General features: G+C 43.2%; 1 protein-coding gene across 2 annotated transcripts; it reads left to right on the plus strand.

The window, feature by feature from the left end:
• The first annotated feature begins 455 nt into the window (after positions 1 to 455).
• Positions 456 to 24767, plus strand: STARD3NL (STARD3 N-terminal like). Of its 2 annotated transcripts, none has more exons than XM_053359844.1 (9): positions 456 to 658; positions 8946 to 9242; positions 12772 to 12849; positions 13721 to 13798; positions 15228 to 15281; positions 15386 to 15503; positions 16393 to 16491; positions 22911 to 22990; positions 24045 to 24767. In XM_053359844.1, exons 2-8 carry the CDS (start codon positions 9018 to 9020, stop codon positions 22961 to 22963), a joined length of 705 nt encoding a protein of 234 aa, XP_053215819.1. In that variant the 5' UTR covers positions 456 to 658; positions 8946 to 9017; the 3' UTR covers positions 22964 to 22990; positions 24045 to 24767. The 2 variants fall into 2 exon arrangements, with proteins under 2 accessions (XP_053215819.1, XP_053215818.1); XM_053359843.1 differs by having other exon boundaries at positions 22911 to 22986; positions 24043 to 24767.
• The last annotated feature ends 62 nt before the right edge of the window (positions 24768 to 24829 follow it).

Here is a 24829-nt window from a genome sequence, read left to right on the forward strand (position 1 = left end):
CCTCACCACTATGAGCTGAATAAAGAGCATGAAATCACTTTGCGACTCTGAGTATACTTCACCATCCAATACAGACACGGTCTATGATGCCAAAAGTGCTGGTGGAGAAAGCCTGCGGCCTTCCTCCAGATGCCCTTGGGACTCCAACTCCCATCAGCCCCCGCCGGCAAAGTCCACGCGGAGGGCATGCTGGGAGTCTGTCAACATTCGGAGCCCTCAGGCGGCCCCGCCCTGAGGCTGCGTTTTTCCGAAGGCAGGCGCCGCCTGCGTCGCAGAGGCCCTTGTAGGCCCCGCCCACCCCGGCTGCTGCCAACCAACCGGCTCCCACCCATCCGCTGAGAGCGACCGTTGGCCGCACCTGCTCCGCCCAGGCCCCGCCCCCTGCCGCGCAGGGCGGAACAGAGGCGCGAGCTCCGCCCACTTCCCTCGGCTGCTCGGGCTGAGGTAAATTCGCCGCTGCGCGCGCACCTGCCCCTCTCCGCCTCCGAATCCAGGCCCGCTTTGCCGTTGCTAAGTGAGGTGGCCGCTCGTCGCCTCGCCTCTGCCCGCCCTCTGGAGCGGCCGGGGCGGGGCGGGAGGAGCCGCCCGAGGCGGGGCTTCCTCCGCCAGCCTGAGCCTCCCTCCCCACCACGGCCAGGAGCGAGAGCGGCGCGTCCCGGTAAGGAGCCCTCAGCCCCGCGTCCTGCGCAACGCCGGAGCCCCCTCACCGCCTCCAGGCCCCTTCGCCCCGCTCGGCCTTCGCGGTCGCTTTAGTGACCTTTCCTCACCCCCCCCCCGCGATACCAAAAGTTAAATTTAACGGGTCACGTCCCTTCTCCCTGTTTCGGTTTCCCTTCCTCTTTCCTGTCGCCAGTGGACCCACCGACCCCGCCCCATCTTTAACCTCTCCCCGTGTCGCTCGGCCTCTTGCCTCCCGCCGCCCCCTCTTCCCACCACAGCCCTCCCCCCCCCGTCTCCCCTTCCCCCGCGTGGGAAGGGGCTTGGATGGACCGATTGGCTCGACTTGTCTCCTGAGCTTGTGCCCAAAGCAGATAACAGGAATCTTTCGAAATAACAGAGCACTAAAATGCAAACACACAAAATACAGAATGTGTCGTTAAATTCCCAGCATCCCACTGCTTTAAGAATCTGGGTTTTGTGACTTGTCGCAGTTAATGGGGTTGAGGGAATAATAGCAGAATTGCCTCTGTGCCTTGAATTCAGCCAGCAGACGCTGCGGAAATTAGTCATTTGTAACTTGGCTGAGAGATGTTTTGCTTGAAGAGAGTGATGGTTTTTAACTGCCTATTTTAAAACTTTGTATCATCCGATTATCTTGATGATTTGGATCTTTTCTAAGGGCTGTTTGACACATTGAATGGAGTGTAGAAACCACCAACCTAATGCAGATCACTGATGAGGATTCCTGTATGAAACATGAGTTTGATGTGCTCATACTTTGTGTTTTTGGATTACAGTGGTACCTCGGGTTAAGAACTTAATTTGTTCTGGAGGTCCGTTCTTAACCTGAAACTGTTCTTAACCTTTAGCTAATGGGGCCTCCCGCTGCTGCTGTCGTGCGATTTCTGTTCTCATCCTGAAGCAAAATTCTTAACCCGAGGTATCTGTAACCTGAGGTACCACTGCACTTCTTAAAATATAACTGCATGAAGTCTTACAAATGAGGTTGCACTTCACACTTTACAGAGCAATCCTGATCCCCAGCTAGGAAGGTGCGTGGTGAAGTAGGAGATTGACCTGTGCATCTGAAGCCCATGCAGAAAGTGGGGACTGGATTTACCGTATTTTTCGCTCCATAGGGCGCACCTGACCATAGGGCGCACCTAGTTTTTAGAGGAGGAAAATACGGAAAAAAATATTCTGAATCAAATGTTGCACTAAACTATTTAAAGCAGCAAAGCAGGTGGCTCCTGTCCGCTTTGCTGCTTTAAATCGAGCCTCAGAGGAGGGTAGGAAGGGGAACCATGGCTTATCTAAGTCCAGTTAATAATGCTGAGTCTGACTTATGGCCATCGAGATTAGCCTGGCCGTCTAAGTGGAAATCTGGGGTGGACTTTCAGTGGTCAAAGTGTGGTTGTGTCTTCCTGCCCAGCATCTATTTCCTGCCGTCTTTCCCCCCTGCACCCCCGCACCCTGCTTTGAGGGAAGGAAGCGGAGCCATGGATCCTCTGCTCACAACTGCAGTGGATTCCCTCCACTTTGAAGCAGGAAAGTGGGAGAGGAGCTGCTTACACGAGTGTAAGCTGCTCCCCTCCCACTTTGCTGCTTCAAAGGGAGCCCGGGAGGAGGGAATCTGCTGCATTCGCTAGCAGAGGATCCATGGTCCCCTTCCTTCCCTCCTCAGTGATTGCTTTGAAGCAGGAAAGTGGGAGAGGAGCTGCTTACACGAGTGTAAGCTGCTCTCCTCCCACTTTCCTGCTTCAAAGCAATCACGGAGGAGGGAATCCGTTGCAGCCGTCAGCAGCAGAGGACCCATGGTCCCCTTCCTTCCCTCCTCCGTGATTGCTTTGAAGCAGGAAAATGGGAGAGGAGCTGCTTACACGAGTGGGATTCCCCCACCTCATAGAAAAGCCCGCAGGAGCCGCGCAGCCTTTAAAGAGGGCGCCGCTCTTGGGGGCTTTTCCCCGAGGAGGGAGAAGGGACTGATGCGGCCAGTCAGTCCCTTCTCCCTCCTGGGGAAAAGCCTGCAAAAGCACACGAAGCTTGTGTGCGGCTCTTGGGGGCTTTTCCCACCTGCCTCCCCCCTGCATTCGCTCCATAGGACGCACACACATTTTCCCTTGCTTTTTAGGAGGGAAAAAGTGCGTCCTATGGTGCGAAAAATACGGTATTTTACATTGTGCTATGCTAGCTCCAGGCTGCTGCAGTTGAGGGCCCCCAAGGATCCAATGCCACTGGTGCCCCCCACCAAAATACCACATTTTGAGGCTTTCCTCAGGCTACCATCAGTGGGAGAACCACTGGTAGTAGCTTCCTGCACACTGGGGGCTTCTGCAGTGGTGTCCTTTAACCCCTGCTAGGGCAGAGGACAGCAGAAATTGACAGAGGAGTTATTATGATGTCACCTCCATCATAACAACCCCCACCAATAGCAAGCATTAGGGTTTAGAACTGTTCTGCCAGTCTGCCTAATTTTTCTTTTTTGATCCCCAGAGGAGTAAGGATAAGAGTTGCTTCCAAGTAGTGTCAAAAGTAAAATTGCACAGTAAATTATTCTGTTGCTTAAGGGCATGAAAGATGTATTAGACAATGCTTTTATCTTTCAAGGCACTCCCAACCCTAATAGTCCATGACTCATCTGTCCTCAGTAGTGTATGTAAACATGTATATCTGCTTAGTGAAATAAGTAGGTCAATCTGAATCTGAAAAATTTCCACATATTTATAAATAGATCAGATCATGTCTAAAGTATGGTGTTCTGAGGTTGCAGTCTGTCTGTCAGACTTGTATTTGAGAGATGGATAGAGATGTGCAATTACTTCATGGTGATGGACTGTTACTTCTTTGAATGGAAGAATTGTTGTAGTAGCGTGTGATACTTATGCAGTATGGTGATGTGGCAGCAGGTGTTTTCTGAGACTAGTTAAATTGGGAGGAGACCAATACCTAGCTAAAGTTGGGAGGAGAGTGGAGCAGAATCTGATGCTGAAAAAGTACAGGCTTTTAACATTCTTCATTGTAAAACTATGTACCAAATTACATATGACTGAATTTTATAGCACAGCCTCAGTAGCCTGGTCTGCATGTAATGTTAACCCATATTTAATGGTTAACTATGGTTTAACATGAATTAGCACTATCCACTGAAAGTCCCCACTTTGCACCTTCCCTTTTGTGTACTGAGAGCAGCAAACTGAAGCGCTTGGTTTGTCATTTTTGTGCAAACCTGGACTTGTGACTTACTTCCCCTGCCCCCGGCAAACAAATGATGTGGGTAAGCCAAGGACAAACATTTTCTACTGTTTGTAGTTTGTCTAAACAGACACTTCTATTTAAAGTGTCACTTCATGACTCTTGATGGCCCTGTGGAAATGAGCCAGTTATAATGCTAGACTGTTCTTCCCAAGAGGTTGTTCTTTAGACTGCTGAAGAAGAACACTTCCCAAACATTTTGTACTGATCACGGAACATTTAATGGTTGCAGAACAGAGTGCAGGGTCATAAATGTTGACCTCAGAACATGATACCATACGTTTTGCTCCATAAGACGCACCTGACCATAAGACACACCTAGTTTTTTGAGGGGGAATGCAGGAAAAAAAATTCTTTAAAGGGAGCGCTGAGCAGAGCCTGTATGCTCGTCACTGACGGGCTGCCCTTCTCCCTCCTCAGGGAAAAGCCCCCAAGAGCCGCACACACACTCCACGCGGCTCTTGGGGGCTTTTCCGGGAGGTGGGGGAAGGGACTGAGGGGCTATCCCAGAAGTCAGAACAGCAAGAGGGAGCGCTGCGCAGCGATCCCTCTTGCTGTTCTGGCTTCTGGGATAGCTGTTCAGCCTGCATTCACTCCGTAAGACGCACACACATTTACCCTTACTGCTTAGGAGGGGGAAAATGTGCCTTATAGAGCGAAAAATACGGTAAGTTATATATGGGAGACTTTAAGAGAAAATTGTTTTTCAAAAACCCTGTTGTGTATGTGTATTAACGTGCTGCTCTTTTAGTTGGTTGAATGTGGTGTTTTATAGATAGTATATTATCTTACTCAACTTGTAAACCTTTTTGATTATCACAAATAGATTTTATTTAAATTGAAGGAGGAAATAGGGACATTTTATTATGAGTACTACAAAGGTACCTTGGTTCCTGAATGGCTTCTTTGTCGAACAGATCGGCTCCTGAACGCCGCAAACCCAGAAGTAAATGTTCTGGTTTGCAAACGTTTTTCAGAAGCCAAACATCTGACGTGGCTTTTGAGTGCAAGAAGCTCCTGCACCCAATCGGAAGCTGTCCCTTGGTTTTCGAACAGTTTCAGGAGTCGAACGGACTCATGGAATGGATTAAGTTTGAGAACCAAGGTACCACTGTAGTTGGAAAGCTGTCATTTACGCCAAAGCAGGTTTTGAAAAGGGATTTGAAGGAAGAGAGGTGGTGCCATGTAGGTATTCAGCTACTGAATTCCAGCTTAAGGGCTGAATAGAGAATTGGCAGAAGGTGGGAGAAAAAGTATCTTGATAAGTTACAGCGACAACCCTATGCACATTTTCCTGAGGGTAAGTGTCAGGATTTACTTTAAATTTGAGTAAACATGCAAATCACTCCTCCACCTTTGTCATACTTGGTAGAAACAAAGATAGGCCACCAATTTCCATTATATATGTGGAAATCAGACTGAGGTAAATGGCATGCCCAGTAAGATTATGAGTGAGTTTGGATATTAATGTTAGTGACATAAAGAAGGCTTAAAATAAATAATTCATGTCAGCAAGCAAAATATGGGCACAACATTTCAGTATGTTAGAAGATTCCTAAATACTTGGAAGTTCTTTTCTTTACATTTGGGATTAGTGATGAGTTGACAGTGCAAATGTACTCTCTGCTTATAATGTAAACAGCATACTTTATTACACATTTGACTTGATGCTGCTGTAAGTATTCTTGATAATAGAGATTAGTTGTATCTTCCATCTTTTCCAATGTATACCAATTTGGAGAGGAGTATATCTTTAATAATGGTATGTATTTTTGTTGTTTTTACTTACATAATGAGATCTGCAGCTAAATAGTTGCCTGTTTAGTAAAAATGTTTGTGTATAAAAATGTTTCTGATTCCACATCCTGACCTATAGTTTACTTCTCTCTCCATTTACTTCATTGGATGCATTCTCTTTAATTCATTAACACTCTAGCCTATTACCACCCCTCTCTGGCTTCACTCTGTTTTATTTTTAAATTGCAGAAAACCCTTAGATATCTAGAGAATAAGGCACCTGATTTTTTTCTAGTCTGGTATATAGTAAAATCTATCTAGTGACTTGACAGTAACTACTGGTAAGATTTCCTTCCTTCTCTATGCATCCATTTTCATAATAAGCAATAAGAAATTAAAATACTGTCACCTTATTTAGGTATCATGCTTAGGTATCAAGCTTTGGGCAATTAATTTTCCACTGCTTTATTTTTGTGTGGAAAGTTTTCTATTTGCTAGTTATTTAATAACAATGAATGGATGGCAACTGCAAATACAATAATAGGCAAGGTTGGTATTCAATGGTTTTAGCTCTGTTTATAAATACAGGGGAAATAAACATGCTAAATTAGATCACTCTCTAGTGCATCTGAAAATTTCCCAATGCTAACTGAATTTTTAGACTATAAATTAGTGAGAAAACCCACATGGCTGCATTTTTTCCAAACTGTTAATATGTAACTTGGCAAACGTAGTGGCATGTGGAAAGTGGCGTTTCTTCTGTAGTCTTTTTGTTAGTGGTGTTTGAGTCTCTTTGAGTAAGAAGGAAATAATTTTTGGTTCCCTCAGGTCTGTTTATATATGATGGTTGCATTAATACAATAAACATGAATTAATATTGAACTTAAAGAATGAATTAATCTCCACTCATTTTCAAATGTGAAAATACATAATGAACTGGAAAATGCTATTCTCAAATCTCACCTACCATATTTTTCGCTCTATAGGACGCACTTTTTCCCCTTCAAAAATGAAGGGGAAATGTGTGTGCGTCCTATGGAGCGAAGACACCATAGCCCTGCGGCCCTCTCCCGGCTGGAGAGGTGACGCGCGGCTATGGCAGGAGCCTCTCCGCTGCGCCTTTCCGCTGCTCCCTGACCTGCTCTTTGGGGCTGGTGGTGGGCTTCCCCCCGCCAGCCCCAAAGAGCAGGTCGAAAGGAACCTGAAGCCTGGAGAGCGAGAGGGGTCGGTGCGCACTGACCCCTCTAGCTCTCCAGGCTTCCAAGGTAGCCGCCTGAACACACCTTAAACGGCACCTTGTTTTAGAGCGGGAAAACAAGAGGGGGGAAATTCTCCCACTCTCTGCGCAGCGCCTCCTGCCGCTTCGCTGAAGGGGCGCTGGGCAGAGAGCGGAATAATTTTTTCCCCTTGTTCTCCCCCCTCTAAAACAAGGTGCGTCCTATTGTCCGGTGCGTCCTATGGTGCGAAAAATACGCTGCAAGTGAGACACCAGGAAAGGTATGCAGCTGAGTATCAAGACACATCCCAGTAGCTATGGTACGTCATGAATCTAGGCAATGAGGCTTAGCTACCGGCTTGGTAACTCTGCTGTCTTTTAATACTTATCACCTGCACTATATTGGTATGTCCAGATGAATGAGGAAGTTAGTGCAAAATATTGAATAGTCCTTCCTTGAATAGGAAATTGTATACCTGAGGCCCATCCTTTACCTGCCTTTCTCCATGCACAGCACTTCAAAATACTCTAGCACTGGCTTGCCAAAACATGCTATTGTTTTCCTCTTGTTTTGGCTTCATTGCTGTTTCTTCCACCTTTATTCTTATCCATCAGGATGCCAAGATTCCACGTTGCAGGCAGCAAAATCTAGCACAAAGTTCTGACCAGTTTGCACTAAAATGACACAAAGTTGTACGTTCCGCCTATTGTGATCTATTGTGGCTTTCAGATTGCTGTAGTTTCTGGTTCTGCAGGCCTGGCAAGGTCCAGATTAACAGAAGGTTCTATCTTCAACTGGAAAATATATTTAAAAAATAGACTTCCAGTATTGTACAGGCTGGATATGAGAAACAATGTAATTGAGCAGTTATATCAGAGGTGCAGTTATTTTGTCTGTTCTTACACTATGTATGAAAAATTAAACATTGTTTCCCTGAAGTTGTAATGATCGCACTGGGGAGAAAAGCATAAAAATAATATTTTGTTCCATACAAGAATACCAAGTTGTCCTGCAACAAAATGTTGCAGTGCATTCCCAGCTCCTAACAGGAGTGCTGTTTATTTCAGCTGCCAACCCTGAACCTGGGAGTGTTTTGTTTTTTTCAAAAAATCTTTTGGTGCACAGTTTTCTGTTACTTGTGCATACTTACAGGATACTGTGAACTGGTATAGGGACTAAAAAAATATTCTTTCCCTTCTTTGTTGCTTTTCAAATAGTTTTTTGATCCTCCTCTTATCTGCAATAAAACAGTGCACTACAGTCATACCTCATGTTGCGTCCGCTTCAGGTTACGTCTTTTCAAGTTGCGCCCTGTGGCAACCCAGAAGTACTGGAACAGTTACTTCCGGGTTTCGCCACTCGCGCAGAGGTGCTAAATCGCGCTGCACGCGCAGATGCGGCACTTCTGAATGTGAACGCTTCGAGTTGCAGGCATGCTTCCGGGACAGATTACGCCTGCAACTCGAGGTTCCACTGTACGTTGGACTGTTGTCAGTCCCTCTTTCATAGTCAAGTTTCCCCAGCCTGCACTATGAGTGTAATATTAATGGTATTGAAGTAGCATTTTAAAAATGTTTTAAAACTCTTAATTATTTTGGGAGATTAAATAAAACTTGAGTTAGAAATGGTTGCTGCCTTTTGGTGTGTGTGAGGGGGAATGTGAACACAGTGATGTACAACCACAGCTACACTAGAATCCTTGATTTCTCTAGGCAGCGAAAATTCTATCCTGGAGGAGGCAAAACTGCTCAGTTTGGATCAAGAAGTTACTTCTCCGGATAATAAATTACTTTAGCATTTTCCTCTGTGCTCTCCAGTGTTCTGTAGGTTGTAGAAGTTCATGGTGCCATTTTTCCAGCATTAATTTCCCCCCCCTAATCTGCAGTCTTACAGGCTTCTTCATATTTAGGTTGTCCCCCAAGAATGCAGAACTTCCTCCCCACCTTATATTTGCCTGGCAACATGTCACTCATTTGAGCTCACTTTTATTAAGTCGTGATGTGTTTACATGATCAAGTAGGGCTTCTTTATTAATAATGGTCATGTTGACATGACTAATTGTGGAATTTTCTTTTCTAGAGAAATCTCGTATATGGATAAGCCTGATAGTGATGTTGAAACTGGAAAAAAGCTGCTGTAACCAAAGACAGGATGAGTCGGCTGTTAGACGATCAAGAAAATGCCCATGGCAGCAGTCTGAGCTCTCATCCTTCTTTACGGGATGTTCATTCCATCAACCCAGCACAGCTAATGGCAAGAATTGAGTCTTATGAAAGCAGAGAGAAAAAAGGCATATCTGATGTCCGAAGGACTTTCTGTTTGTTTGTCACCTTTGACCTCTTGTTTATAACCTTGCTGTGGATAATAGAGTTAAATGTGAGTGTCTTTCAAACTGTACTTCTGACAAAAGGTTGGATCCAGAATAGTGAGCTTCTCTGGTCTTTGCTAAATTAGTATCTTGAAACTGAATTTTATTTATGAGTTGTAGCAAACAAAATGAACCAGTTCAGCAGTGTAAGATTGCACTGAATTTTTCAACCATTTCTGTATGGTATTTCACTCTCAGTTCAGATGAGTAAGAATGTCCAGAATAATAAATAAGAACATTTTGTATTCGACTATGAAATATAATTGAAACAGTAATGTTAAGATGCAGATTACATCATGGCTTACCAGTGTTGGGCCCAGTGCTTTTTTTCTAAAAAAATGTTTAGGGGTACTCTCATTTTCGTACCCGTATTGAAATACTGCCCCTCAATGAGGCCAAACTTAGATTCACAAAATGTTTAGGGGTATGCATCCTCTGGTATCCCCTCAGAAAAGAAAACACTGGTTGTGCCCAAAGAGGTCTTCCCTGGCAACCACAGGATCCCTCCCCTGAAATTATGCTTGAACAAAGTATACTATTCTAGCCAATTGAAGTGCTTCCTTCATGTGTACTATGGGGTGTAAAGCTGGGGATTTGTGTAGTGACTGGGACTGATGGGAATTGTAGTCCCAAACAGCTGGGGGTTACAGGTTGGGGAAGGCTTGTCTAAACTGTAGAAGAAACATTTTCCAGCAGCCTTTGATGTTGACAGAATGGCCTGGATCCAACAAATTGTGAGCAGAAAAAGGCTTTTGCACCCTGCCCCTGAAAAGTGAGGCTGGAAGGTTGGAGGGACTTATGGGAAAAGAGTGAACAGATTAGATACGGAGGAGGAGGTTGGCATGAATTGCAGCTACAGATCACCTGTGTAAGCAGAGATGGCTTCAGTTTGTGCTAGGTTCCGTTTGGGTACAACCTGCTTTACTACCTTCTGTATTAAGTGCTCAAGTAGGCTGGTACTGCAATCCACCATGTTCCTACATATCAGAGTTTTCATCAAGGAGCCACCATGATGCCAGAATTTTATGAATTTCTGTTCTGTAAACTCTCTTGGATTAAAGATTCAGGTAGGTAGCCGTGTTGTTCTGACACAGTCGAAATAAATTAAAAAATAAATAAAAATTGTCCAGTAGCACCTTAGAGACCAACTAAGTTTGTTCTGAGTATAAGCTTTCGTGTACATCTGAAGAAGTATGCATGCACATGAAAGCTTATACCCAGAACAAACTTAATTGGTCTCTACTGGCCAATTTTTAATTATTTATTTATTTATTCTCTTGGATTAGTTGGCTATAAATCTATAGCCTTTATAACCAGTGCTGTTTTCTAAGAGCCTAGTAATTTAAATGTTGGGTATGCAGTAGGCCAACTGCTCATACAAGAGCATGGTGTGTTTGTGAATAATTGAAAATTTGGCTTCATAACCAGCCTAAAGGTAAAGGGACCCCTGACCATTAGGTCCAGTCGTGGCCAACTCTGGGGTTGTGGTGCTCATCTCGCTTTACTGGCCGAGGGAGCCGGCGTACAGCTTCCGGGTCATGTGGCCAGCATGACTAAGCCGCTTCTGGCGAACCAGAGCAGCGCACGGAAACGCCGTTTACCTTCCCGCCGGAGTGGTAGCTATTTATCTACTTGCACTTTGACGTGTTTTCGAACTGCTAGGTTGGCAGGTGCAGGGGGGAGCTTACCCCGTCACAGGGATTTGAACCGCCAACCTTCTGATCGGCAAATCCTAGGCTCTGTGGTTTAACCCACAGTGCTACCCGCGTCCCATAACCAGCCTACTCATTTGATAAAAATATGCAAGGAGTATTGTAAAAGGCTCTTTATTTATTTACCTAGGTAAGAAAGAGGTGTGGAAGAAGTTTGATTTTGTCTGCGAACAACACTAGGGTTTTTTTTAATATGAGAACTTTCAGCCAGTTAGCTTGTTATACCTGTACATGTATTAAAGCAAATATGCTAAGGGAGCATTGAATCTTTCTACATAGTTTGTATAATCTGTCTGTAACCAGCAGCAATTAAGCCAATTCATACTTTGTTATTCAATCTAAACAGGGGCCAATCTGTGGGTTTGGGGCGCTCTGAAGTAGGAATGCTTCAGTGTGGGGGAGTTCAGTTTTTCCCTCTGTGCTGTTTTCCTGATTAAAAATGCTCACCTTTCTCCTTCTTTGGACGCACATACATTTTCTCTAATGGAGCAAAAAGCAGGGGAAATGTTGAAAGAATGCATGACATCTGGTACCCCCACCTTCCAGTCTCATAAATTCTGATCATAGAACTCCAGCATCTCATCTAACATTTGGTTCTGGATTAAAACAGTTTAGCAAAGTATTCATAGTGAATATAAAGTTCCAGGAATGCATTTCCCAGCTAGTAATCTTACTTAGCATTTCTGCAGTGTTTTAGAGTACATTCTCTGTCATCTTAATGACCAAACTGACAGGGCTATGGTGTTATCATCGTTAGGTAGAAGTGGCTGAGTCTGAGAAAGTGACTCACCTAAAGCCACCTCCTGACTTGCTGGCTGAGGGGAAATTGGAATGTGGACTTCTGCTTGCATGGTTAGCACTGTATTACACTGGCTCAGAGGACTGGATATATCTTGGTGGGCTGCTTCAGCATGTATAATTCCATTGTAATTCTCCCCCCCCCCCCTTTTTTTTTTACAAATTGGAAAATGGTATTGCTTCCTTTAAACTTTACTTTTTACCTAATTCATAAATTATTAAAGTCAAAACACTTTTCTGCTAAAATTGGAATAAATTTGACAGATACAAAGTTAAAAATCCTTAGGTCCATTTCCTGTTAATGACTTCTAATTGCATGTTCCAGTGGTAGCTGGCAAGTGATCTTTATTTTACATTATAAGTTTCTGTTCACAGTAGTTGATTTTTGGTGTAAGTCTTGAACTGCTTTGTTAATGCATCTGGTTACACAACAAGTTTGTGTTCACTTGCATGGCTGTAAATTGCCATAATTAAGAGAATGGTGTTGAAAGTGGTGACTTGTGTGTATACATGGCAGGCCTTTCCTTCTTTCTGATAAGCAAAGCACTAATGTTTGTGACCCTTGCATATGAGATTCAGCCTTGGATCTCTAGTATGATTGAAGTTAAAATGCCAGGGTGGGCGTATTCCGGGGGTGATTTGTGCTGCTCATACAGTAGTCTGCTTGATCAAAAAGGGTAATGGAACCGTGAACTTGTATTCACATTTGCAGCTCTTATTCCATGGAAGTAAAAATCTTGTTGCAGTTTTTCTTTGCATGGAAATGGAGCTGTGACTCATGTGTTTGTGGCTCCCATCTTACATTGCTCCTGTGAGTAGACTGCTTGCACGAGTCTCTTTGGTTTTATTCTCAACTCAGTTCTGCTATATTGTTAGGACCCAAGTGATTTATTGTATGTATGTTTTGAATTGCTTTGTACCATGTGGTTTTGGTTTTTGAAAAGGAGAACCACAGAACTCTGCTGAAGTGCTTTCAAAAACTGAAAATTAATTATGTTAATAGCTTGATCAATTCTGTTTTCTGTAGGTAAATGGAGGCATTGAGAAAACATTAGAAAAAGAAGTCCTCCAGTATGACTACCATTCTTCATACTTTGATATCTTCGTAAGTATTTGCTTCTTGTATCTTAATTCTGTTTTACAGTAGTACCTCGGGTTACATACGCTTCAGGTTACATACGCTTCAGGTTACAGACTCCGCTAACCCAGAAATAGTACCTCGGGTTAAGAACTTTGCTTCAGGATGAGAACAGAAATCGTGCTCCGGTGGTGCGGCAGCAGCGGGAGGCCCCATTAGCTAAAGTGGTGCTTCAGGTTAAGAACAGTTTCTGGTTAAGAACAGACCTCCAGAACGAATTAAGTTCTTAACCTGAGGTACCACTGTATTAGTAATTATAATGTAAAGTAGTCTTGTGAAACTTGCCTGAATTGGATACCTAAAATTGTTTCTAAGAGTGGACAGGATATTTGTCAATTACACTCTCAGAATTTTCTTATTCTTAATGAAGTTTCTATCCGCTTGAGGAAGAGACTCTGCTCAGCAGTATTGCTCAAATGCAGTTCCAGTGACTTCATGAAAACGAAAGGAGAAGAACTGTAAAATCAATGTGTCACACAGAAAATGTTTGTTGTCGTCTAGATTGTGAAGAAATCACTACAGTAGTAACTCCGGTTAAGTACTTAATTCATTTCGGAGGTCTATTCTTAACCTGAAACTGTTCTTAACCTGAAGCACCACTTTAGCTAATGGGGTCTCCTGTTGTTGCTGCTGCGCCGCCGGAACACAATTTCTGTTCTTATCCTGAAGCAAAGTTCTTAACCCGGGGTACTATTTCTGGGTTAGTGGAGTCTGTAACCTGAAGTGTATGTAACCCGAGGTACCACTGTATATAATTTTAGTTTCTGATTATTATTATTTTGTTCCTTTAAAAAAATGACCTTAATGCCTTTTTCTCTCCCTCCTCCTTCCTCTATAGCTCCTGGCAGTCTTTCGGTTTATGATTTTGATACTTGCATATGCATTGTGTAGACTTCAACACTGGTGGGCAATAGCTGTAAGTAGTAGACTTCAAATTAAGTTTAAAAGTTGGAAGATTTTGAAAAATGGTATTTAAATGATACGGTGTGTGAGATGTAGCTCCAGTGTTCTACTTGCATTTGCACTAGCTAACAAAAATATTTCCTCTTGCATAACTCTTAAAGGTAAAGGGACCCCTGACCATTAGGTCCAGTCGTGACCGACTCTGGGGTTGCGGCGCTCATCTCGCTTTATTGGCCGAGGGAGCCGGCGTACAGCTTCCAGGTCATGTGGCGAGCATGACTAAGCCGCTTCTGATGAACCAGAGCAGCGCACGGAAACGCCGTTTACCTTCCCGCTGGAGCGGTACCTATCTATCTACTTGCACTTTGACGTGCTTTCGAACTGCTAGGTTGGCAGGAGCAGGGACCAAGCAACGGGAGCTCACCCCATCACGGGGATTCGAACCACCGACCTTCTGATCGGCAAGTCCTAGGCTCTGTGTTTTAACCCATAGCGCCACCCACGTCCCTTTGCATAACTCTTACAATGTGCAAATTCATGTCAGTGGAGAAGGGACTTAGTTAGCCATGAATACCAGTTATGTGCAAGATAGGCATCAACTTTGCCCAACTCTTTGTGTTAAAGATTTGTTTTCTGAGGAATTTGAAGAGAAATTGTGTGCTTGTGTTGTTTGAATTGGTTGGATTTACGTTCAGAAGGTGGGAATGCATATATTATATTGCAGATTACACATGCTTTCAAATGGTGACCAAAGTTCTGTGGGTGTCCTGTGGATGCAAATTCCTCTGTGGGAAAATGAGAAGTATAGAAAGTATTTTTTAATTTTTTGCCAGTACCATTTACAACACAATCCAAACACAAGATCTTCCAGAATGAGCAGGTTTAGAGCAGGAAGCTCTTGTGCTGAGCTGGGACTCAGTTGGGGCTATGCTTACTTAAATTCCCGCATCCCAACTCAGCTGGGGCTCCGCTGTTAGAACTTAAGCTGGAGGAAGCTGCAAAAAGTGACGCTGGGGGTGCAATGAGGAGAGACTTTTCTAAAACTTTCAGCTCAGTCATTTGACATAGCAACCTGGTGGAACTAAACACTGGCAAAAATGATGTTGTAATTCAAACTATTTTAAAGGCCTGTTTCTCTTCTGCCAGGCTTAGGCTGGCTCAGCTGGCAGTAGTCCTGCTCCTGAATGGAGCTTATAGTAGGGGGTTTTTAAACCATCTGAATTTAAGTCAGAGTAAATTCTACCAGCTTCCTATACTTAGTAGGATTGCTCTGCCCATTTATCAAACACCCTGTGGCCATAACATTAGCAAACAGTGAGATTGCTAAGTATTGCTTAGAGCTTAAGGAGGACAATTGTAGTTATGTGGTTAACTGTTATGGCGTCCTGCTATGGATTGCAAAAGTAATTTGTTGCTTTCATAACTCTTAATATTTCTTTCAGTTTACAACAGCAGTAACCAGTGCCTTTTTATTAGCAAAAGTAATTCTGTCCAAGGTATGGATTATAACAGTGAATTCTAATTTATATCATGTAACTGTTTTGTTGTGAGATGTTTTGACATAACTTGTTCTCTCTCTTCTTCATGTACCCCCTTTAAGCTATTAACTCAGGGGGCTTTTGGCTATGTATTGCCCATCATATCTTTCATTCTTGCCTGGATTGAAACCTGGTTCCTGGACTTCAAAGTTTTACCACAAGAAGCAGAAGAAGGAAACAGTAAGTTTCTTTGCAGTGCAGTTAGCAGTTGCCCCAGGAAGCGTATTTACTGTATAAACAGAAGGAACTTCAAGTACACAATATTCTTACATAGGACTTGAGGGAGAGTGATGCTGTGGTATCCACAGAATAGAATTGTTATAATGACTTTCCCTGAAATACATTCATACAAGAAGGACATTTAAAGATTACTGCAGTCACTGCTCTTTTTAGGGGCTGTGCACTGAATTCAGGTGAGACCCAAATCCTGAATCAAATTGGACCTATCCAAAGGGATTCAGGCCTTGGATGAGTTGGGTTGAGATAGCCACATACCACTGTGAGTCAGATTAGATGACTTAGGGATCCAGCGCTGTCAGGGTATCAGGCATAAAGAAGAGACAAGGCATGGCATTTTCCATGAAAAGGCTGAGATCTACCTGACCTCCAATTGTGTCTTCCCAGGAGAAGGTAGGAGCCTGATGCCACCTGACTCTCCTTCCTGCCATACACCCTACTCTGAAGGGATTGGTGCCTCCACTTAACGGCTTTTGTGCGGCAGCAACAATCTTGTGCAGTGCAAGGTGTTCCTTTGCAGGGTGGCTTCCCTGCAGATAAATAACTTGCAAAGCAGCACCTCACAGGATTGAAGCATCCTTTGGAATCAGAAGCTACTTGCAAAGGGCCACCCTCTAGAATTGATCCCCCATTAAAATAACCAAAGCCCCATTTAAACATTGCCATGTCCCCAAACTAATTTGGGACCCGTATCTCAGGGTGTGTTGGCCAGATTCCCCCCCCCATTGGAGCCACAGAGAAATTGGGGGACTGTGCGCAGCCCTAGATTTTAAAAGCTGGATACTTCCTTTGAAAGATACTGTAGTCGTGGAATGCTTTCATTTCCTTTTAGGACTACTCTTGGTGCAGGATGCCTCTGAACGAGCTGCTCTTATTCACTCGGGACTCCCCTCTGATGGACAGTTCTATTCCCCACCTGAATCTGAAGCAGGTACTGAGGTTTTTCATCAGATCAAGATAATGCATGGCACTTTAGGGATTGATTTTATTCAGATTTCAATTGTCTCATTCTTTTTGATTACAGTGGTACCTTGGTTTACGAACTTAATCTGTTCCGGAAGTCCGTTCTTAAACCAAACGTTCTTAAACCAAGGCGTGATTTCTTATAGCAGCAGGGTACTCAATTTACAAATAGAACACACTCAGCAGGAAGCGAAACATGTTCTTATTCCAAGGCAAACTTCAGAAACCAAAACACCTACTTCTGGGTTTGCAGCATTCTTAATCCAAGTTGTTCATAAACTAAGCTGTTCTTAAACCAAGGTTCCACTGTATAAATATTAAATATTGTAGTCAAAAAAGCTTGAAGGCCTGCGGTCAGAATAAGTTAATTTAAAAGTTGGCACCTGCATTTATTTATGATATTTGTACAGTATCCTGCATTTCAACCAGCCATTACAATACTAGTTCCGTAAAATATCCAAAAATCCACAACCATAATAAAATACTGAACTAGAGTCAGTAATGATTAAAGCAAAATCTATAAGGTCTAGAAAAATTATCTGACATCTACTGGGATCAAGTGCTAATACTGGATTCAAGTACTTTTGCACAAAATGCATAGTTAAACTGTCTATTTGCAGGCACCGAATGTAATGATGGATTTAAAAGGGAATTAAAGACAGATTTACTGAGGGAAAGTATGGCTCCAAGTAGAGATGTAAAATTTCCGGAAATTTTGAAGCCATGAGAAAAAAATGTGTGTGTCCCCCCCCCCCCCATTTTTCCCCAGAAAAAAATGGAAATTTTTTTTTGGGGGGGGGAGTTCAGTGTGGAGTAGTTTTACAAATTGCGTGAAACACAGTGATATAAAAGTACTATGCTTGCATTAAAACAGGTAACCACCCTCCTTTCCCTCAAAAGCAACAAAAAAACAAGAAACCATCAACATAAATAATAATCAGATTTGCCCCTTAGCACCAACAGCAAATAAAGTTAAGATCCACCTCAATATTTAAGCTCCATAGAAGATCTACCTTTTGAGTAGTGCTTTAAAAAACCCAAACAGAAGACAAAACATATATATGCAGTTTATTCTCTCTCATTTTCTGAACTACTATCATTTTCCATTTCTTCTTCCTCTTCCTCTTTGTTATTTTTCTCGTGGACTTCTAAAAAAACAGCTTTGGGAAAAAACAGGAAAAACCTGTTTTTTCTGGGGGGTTTTCTAGGCCTTCCCATCTCTACTTGAGGACAGCCGGGGCACAGCGTAAGGCAAATTTTTTGCATGTCAGGCCCGGAAGAAACCAACATCCAGTTACTGAATAGTATGTTGCACTAAGGCTCCAACTCTGTATGAAAGGAAAAGGAGTGTGTGTGTTTTTAAAATTGAATTTGTTATTAATATGTTATAAACCACATGATGGTAAGAGAGCTTTCTAAACAGTTTACAAAAATATACAACACAACATTAAAATGATTGATAAAACACAGTTAAAAGCAAGTATTTAAGAGTATTCAAAAGATGATTAAAGTCAACAGTGGTTAAAAGGAAGTAAATTGCATGCAGCTTCTACGTGTTCAGATGGGCTGGCACTAACGAAAATGTTTTGAGCAGTTGCCGGGAAGAGTACAGTGAGATCACCTGCCTGGTGTCAGTTGGCAGGGAGCTCCAAAGTGGGGATGCTGGAAGGCCTGGAAAAAAACAGAAAAATTGAGGGTGGGGGGACGTTTCTCCCGTTCCCCCCCCCAAAGCCATTTTTTAAGGAAAAATGGGGGGGGGGAATAGTGTGTGGAATATTCAAAGTATATCTATTTTTTTCTATTTTTCTGGAAAAAAATGGCTTTGGAAAAAATGGGGAAAAACCTGGTCCCCCCCCCCATTTTTCCTGTTTTTTTCCAGGCCTTCCCATCTCTTTTCCTGCCCCGAAGGGCTTACAATCTTTAATTTGACACAGGGAGGGAAGAGAGGAAGGTTGAGGTCTAGAATGTATCCTGAGTCCTGCTGCGAGACATAAGCCAGGGTCTGTGAGTTTAGACTTTGGGATTCCCGGACATTTCCCATCTGTAACCTCTTCCTCCCTTTTTGCAATAGGGTAAGTAAGGTGATTCTATTAGAATTTCCAAGTGAACGTCAAGCAGGGAGGGAGGGGGAAGAGAGAGAGTGGAATTCTGGTGGAAACGGAAGGTTGGAGGAGGCTTAGAAAGAGAGAGTGAATATTGGGGGGGGGGGTGTTGTTGAGAGTCGGTTGAGAGCGGTGTGTTCTAGAAGGGGGGCACTTGGTGGGAGACATGAAGCTGGGCTGGACAGCTCTTCAGGATCAGTAGTAGGATCAAGTGTGCCCATCAGTGATCAAGAGAAGGAACTCTGAAGGTAGGAGCAGCTCTGAGGCCCAAAGGAGATCTTTTTAAAGAGAATTTCCCCAAGTTTCAGGATCTTGCCCCTGTGTGGATTGGGTTTTAACAGGAAGGAGAGTATACATTAATTGAAATTTATCCCTCCAGATACCCACAAATGTGAGCCGAACAGAGTTTTAAAATCCCCTCTAGCAGCAAAACCAAAAGCTTAGGAGTTAGGCTGCGAAACATTGTTTGGAGCAAGTCCACTTCAGAAAGACCACTTCAGAAAGAATCAGGCAGCAAGCTGAAAGTTTAAAAATAAGCCTTATTTTATTATCATGCATTGATTCACAGCAACAGTAGCAGTAAAAACTATGCAGGCAAAATACTGTTCTGGATTTGCAGGGGACACCCCTAAACCTGGAGATTAATAAATGGTAGAGTTTTGAGGATTTGAAGTATTGGAGGGAAGATTGGAGGTCAGTGGGAAAGTGCAGGCTCCGATTTCTTTCCAAGCCAGGGTCTCACCTGGGATAGAGAGAGGAACATGCCAAAAGGGGTTGATGGCCCATCGGAGAGCCTTGGAGAGAGGCCTTGGACTCCAGGGCTGCCCTGCTGTGGAGAACTTCTGTCAGATGCGGATTCTCTCCATGCAGACGGAAAGTGGCAATAGGAGAATAAAGCATATTTCTTGGAGCTACGACCATCTCTGCTGTGTCTTCGTTCTCCCAAGGAACGCGGACCATAGGTGAGTGCCTGGACCCCCCTGGCGTTGGTTATGTAAATGTCAGTTTTGTTACAAAAGTTGGGGGCGACACCCAACTTTTGTAACAGAACTGACATTTACATAACCAATGCCAGGCACATGCGGAAGAGGCATGTCTGCATCTAACACGGGTCCAAGGAAGAGGGGGGAACATGAAGTGCAGTATGCTCCTTTCTCTCCAGGAGAGCAGGGAAAAGGACCTCACACAGAGCCCTCTTTGCCAATTGCATTTCTAAGGTCCAAGCCCCTGCCTGTCAGCAATGCAGCTCTGCGGACTTGGCCCCTATGGATGGTGTATACACAGCTTTGGTTTTAAGGGAAAGGCCTCTAGCGGACTTCAGCTTGCACAGGGCAGGAGTGTAGCAAGATTTATTTTGTGTTATTTCTTTGCACCATCACTGTGTGTGACCCTTGAGAAAGACAGTCCTGCCCCGAGGGGGCTTACAATCTTTCATCTGACACAGGGAGGGAACAGAGGATGGTTGAGGTCCAGGGTGTATCCTGAGTCGTGCTGCGAGACATAAGCCAGGGTCTCTGAGTTTAGACTTTGGGATTCCCAGACATTTCCTATCTGTATCCTATTCCTCTGCTTTTATTTTCCTTTCTGTCTCATAGCTCCTAAGACAGGTAGGCCGCAAAGGCTCCTGTGGCTCCGCGAAATGAAAGAAGGGGAGGACGCCATGTGTAAAAATGGTATTTTGGAAGTTGTGGTATGTTGCTTCCATGGGGAATCCATTCCCCTCATGTGCCAGAAGGTTGTGGCTCCAACCTGAGCGAAACAGGACTGGGGGGGGGGGGAGCAGGCCCGTCTTGCCCCAGCCCTTTGTCTCCCTTCTTTTGAGCCAGGGGTTAGGCCATCGTGTGCCCAGGCAGGAGCAGCGAGCGTTAGCAGCCAGTGGTGACGTGGGCAGCAGGCAGGGGTGCTTGTTCAAAGTCATGATGGCTATATAGTGGTACCTTGGTTTGCATACGTTTTGGATTACAAACACATCAAACCTGGAAGTGCGTGTCCCGGTTTGCAACCTTTTTTTGTATTACAACGCCTTTTTGGGGGGGGATTACGAACAGTTTTTTTTTCTTGGGTTACAACGTGTTTTGGTTTACAAACGGACCTCCGGAATGGATTATGGTTGTAAACCAAGGTACCACTGTATATTTTACTTTCAGTATTAAGAGCAGCATGCCTCTGAACAAGAGCAGGAAAGAATCATGCCTTGCTCATGGGTTTCCTACAGCCACCTGATTTATTGCTATGGGAAACAGGACGCTGGACTGGATAGGTTTTGGAAGAACACTGTCAGTTATGTTTTTAAATCCTTTAGTATGCAGAGTGAGCAGCGTATAGCTAGTGCATCTTGGTTAGAGAGTAAATTTTACTTGTTGGGAGCTTGCGTGTGCGCGCATACACACGCACGGAGAGAGATACTTGTAGGTAAGTAAATAATAAAGTTGTTTATTGTTGCATCAAACAGTTTCTGGTTCTAGTCTTACTAGTCTAGGGAAGAACAAGGCAGCCATGCTTGTTCCTTTGTTCTCTTAGAGCAGGCCTGTCCAACTGGTCGATTGTGATCTACCAGTCAATTGCAGGCTGCTCCTGGTCAATCCTGGTTGATCGCATGATCTACTGCCAGTTTATTTATAGTGGGAGTAGATTGCAGTCTCTTGGAAGTTGGACACCCCTGTCTTAGAGGATAGGTTAAAGATGATCTCTCATCTTGATGTCCGAGAGAAAAGTGTGAGAAGGAAGTTAACAGGGTGCAAGTCTAAACAAGTTTTAGGTTTGCAAAGCAGTCTGCTACCTCTGTGTTCTGCCTTATTCATATGTATGTTTGTTAAATAGGTGATATTGGCTGTATGACTGTCAGTAGTGAATGTCAGCAATACAGTGAATTTTGGATTGCTTTGGGGAATTGTGAGGAAATAGAATTGGAATTAATTTTCTTTTAGCTCCATCTAGTGGTGAGCAAAGAAAGTGATGAGCATTAGGCTCTTGGGAGCTTCAGTTACTGCAGGGGTAAGGGATGCAGTTAGGGAAACAAATCAAAGATCATTATTTTGTAGCTGTGATACTGACTTTGAAGAAACAATACTTTTTCTAAACGCTATTTGGTGTACAGAAGAACTGGAGGTAATTTTCTCTGTAAGACAATAAAATTATTGCAGGTACATAACTTGATGCTTCTGTAGATTTTAAGGCAATTATTTAACCACTCTCCTGCAAGAGAGATCATTGTTCCATTCTTGGGGGCTGGAAGTGGATCCCTATTATCATTCTGAACAATATAGTCAGATCAGTATTCTGCCTTGCACTGAGTTTAGCCATTGGTCCATCTATCTCATGAATGTCAGTGACTCTGCAAGGTCTCAAGCTGAGATCCTGTTACTCTTTTACTGTAGATGTCAGTATTCAGCATGTAAAAGATTTATAATACTGCTGAGCTATGTCCTTTCCTCATCCACTAGTAGAAAAATCATTCAGTACATTAGGGATATTTTTTAAAAAAACATGTTTGCCCTATTCCAGAAACTAGAATGCCTTTACCATGTCCATCTTAATTTATATGTTCATAATTCCAGAAAACCCAAATACTCACATGACCTGTCTTATAAAATCTAAACTTTTGCATTTGAAAATTAGTTATGCTACTGCAAGGCCAGCTTTTGATTTAGGGTGCTGCAGGTACAATATATATCAGTCCAACTCTCTTGCTTTTTTATTTCACCTTATATTTCATGGGAATTGTGTCTTGGTTTCCAATGAGAGGCTGGTGCCAGGATATATTTTTGAGGCTTCATAAAGTTTGTGCCAGTGATGTTTTCAGAGAGCTGCTTGTTTATGCATTCAAATGGGTTTTTCAAAGAACCAGAGATTTGCTTCCAAACCAGTCATAGTGGTGAGCACTTTCACTGTCTGGTAGGGATAAGGAAAGAATCCTTAACACAATACCATGGTTTTTGCTGGAGTGGGCTTCTGCAGTATCTCATTAATATGTTATTTTTCTTTGTTGTGCACATTCCGTAAGGGAGGGGGGAGGGGAGGCCGCCAGCAAAGCGGCGCAGCTCCTCCTCCCCAGAGAGTAGCCTGGGAGCACGAGGGAATGGTACCTGTAGGATTGTCTTCTATATTTGCCATTTACAGGTGTGAGTGCCTGCGGTCTTTTTTTTTCTTTTGTCCTCTTGAATTTTAAAGGTGCGGCTTATATTCAGGCCAATAGGGTATTTCCCCATGATGATTGATATATAATGTAAAAAATTATCATTATGAGCTTCATTTTGCTTTATAACTTTTTATTTGGGTTTTTAAGGATCTGATGAAGAATCTGAAGAAAAACAGGACAGTGAAAAACCTGTGGTATAGCAAATGTGACAAAAAAATTATAGGTAAGTTCTTACATTTGAAGTACTGGGTCAACAGTTTGTCCACAATTTAGCAACTGTAACCTGCATGTTCTCATGCCCCATGCTGTATTACTTATACAATTGGCTTGACGATTAGACTAAAGATTGCTAAACCCCAAATACTACTACAGTGGTACCTTGGGTTACATATGCTTCAGGTTACAGACGTTTCAGGTTACAGAAATAGTACCTCGGGTTAAGAAATTTGCTTCAGGATGAGAACAGAAATTGCGTGGTGGCGGCGGCGCGAGGCCCCATTAGCTAAAGTGGTGCTTCAGGTTAAGAACAGTTTCAGGTTAAGAACAGACCTCCAGAACGAATTAAGTACGTAACCAGAGGTACCACTGTACAGAACAAATTTTCACTGTAGCATTTTGTTTCTGTGCGCTTTACTTGGCCTAGAATCATAGAATCATAGAGTTGGAAGAGACCACAAGGGCCATCGAGTCCAACCCCCTGCCAAGCCCCCTGTTGAGTAAGACAATAAATTTGTCTTATACAGTGGTGCCTCGCAAGACGAATGCCTCGCAAGACGAAAAACGCGCAAGACGAAAGGGTTTTTTGGTTTTTGCGTCGCTTCGCAAGACGATTTTCCCTATGGGCTTGCTTCGCAAGACGAAAACGTCTTGCGAGTTTGTTCCCTTTTTTCTTAAAGCCGCTTGAAGAGGCGCAGTTGCGACGGACCGTGCTTCGCAAGACGAAAAACATCGCAAGACGAAAAGACTCGCGGAACGAATTAATTTCGTCTTGCGAGGCACCACTGTATTAAAGACATAGATACAGGTTGTGAGGTTAGGTACAAGATACAGCTGGGCATCGTGTAACTACATAATTAAGCAGCAGATAAACCTGCTCTTGGCTGTACAGTTTCAGCCAGTGGTTGAATGTTCCTCCATCCAGCAAGCCCCTGTGCAGAGAAAACAGGTGTGGCTGGGAAAAGGTTAGGGTTAACCTGCTCCTTAACTCCAGTTTCTAAGTGTGGGGGTGTTTCAGTTTTGCTGGCTGCCTTGCATTTGAATGTTTGGCTTTCTATTTCAGAGTGAAAACCAGAATGTGGAATTACTCAGAATTTGCTACTCTTGGAACTGTAATGATGATGACGACTATGTTTCACTTATTATTGGAACTCATAGCAGAAACATTTATTTATTTATTTATCAAGGGAAACTATCCCTGGGCTCTGTTAATACCTCACCAATTCTGTATATCATACGAGAGAATGACTGAATCATGCCTAATAGGAAAAAGTGCTTGTGTGTAATGTATCAATGATGCTTGATGATGCCCATTTTCTAATGACCAGGAAGCCACTGGAGAATGGTCTACTTGTGAATCTAACCTATAGATGTAATAGTATATGAAGTAATACTTTATGATGAAAGTCTCGTCTAATGAAGAAGTGGATTCACAAAATTGTTAATGTCGTCCATTTTACTTTTTATTTTTTAACTCTTTTTTAAAAAAGATGGAGATAAGCGCTCCTTGTAAATTAAAGGAACACATTAATAAGATGTGTTTGTGTGGTGTACATTCTCAACATGTGAGAGAAAGCCTTGCCTCCTCTTAAATAGAACTATAAACTATTACGTTAATGTAAGGTTTTGATCTCTTGTGCCTGCTGATAAAATGGAAACAGCAGGCTTAGTGCTGCCAGTTTCTAAGCCATATGGATTGCTTTGGCCTTGTTTTTAAAAATGTAAATGCCAACTGATGCAGTTAACATTCTGAAAATTAGAGGCTTGTGGTAAAACTTTATCCATATGTTTTCTAAGTAGGGCTGGTTATTTGAAACAGTGGGTCACATGAATGGCTGTGTACATTGTCC

Source organism: Podarcis raffonei, chromosome 12 (genome assembly GCF_027172205.1).
Source record: "Podarcis raffonei isolate rPodRaf1 chromosome 12, rPodRaf1.pri, whole genome shotgun sequence".
Taxonomy (NCBI): Eukaryota; Metazoa; Chordata; class Lepidosauria; order Squamata; family Lacertidae; genus Podarcis; species Podarcis raffonei.

Coding starts and splice junctions, on each gene's coding strand:
- STARD3NL (XM_053359844.1), top strand. CDS start 9,018: ATGAGTCGGCTGTTAGACGATCAAGAAAATGCCCATGGCAGCAGTCTG. Junction 13,799..15,227: donor AACACTGGTGGGCAATAGCT/GTAAGTAGTAGA, acceptor TATTTCTTTCAG/TTTACAACAGCAGTAACCAG. Junction 15,504..16,392: donor AGAAGCAGAAGAAGGAAACA/GTAAGTTTCTTT, acceptor ATTTCCTTTTAG/GACTACTCTTGGTGCAGGAT.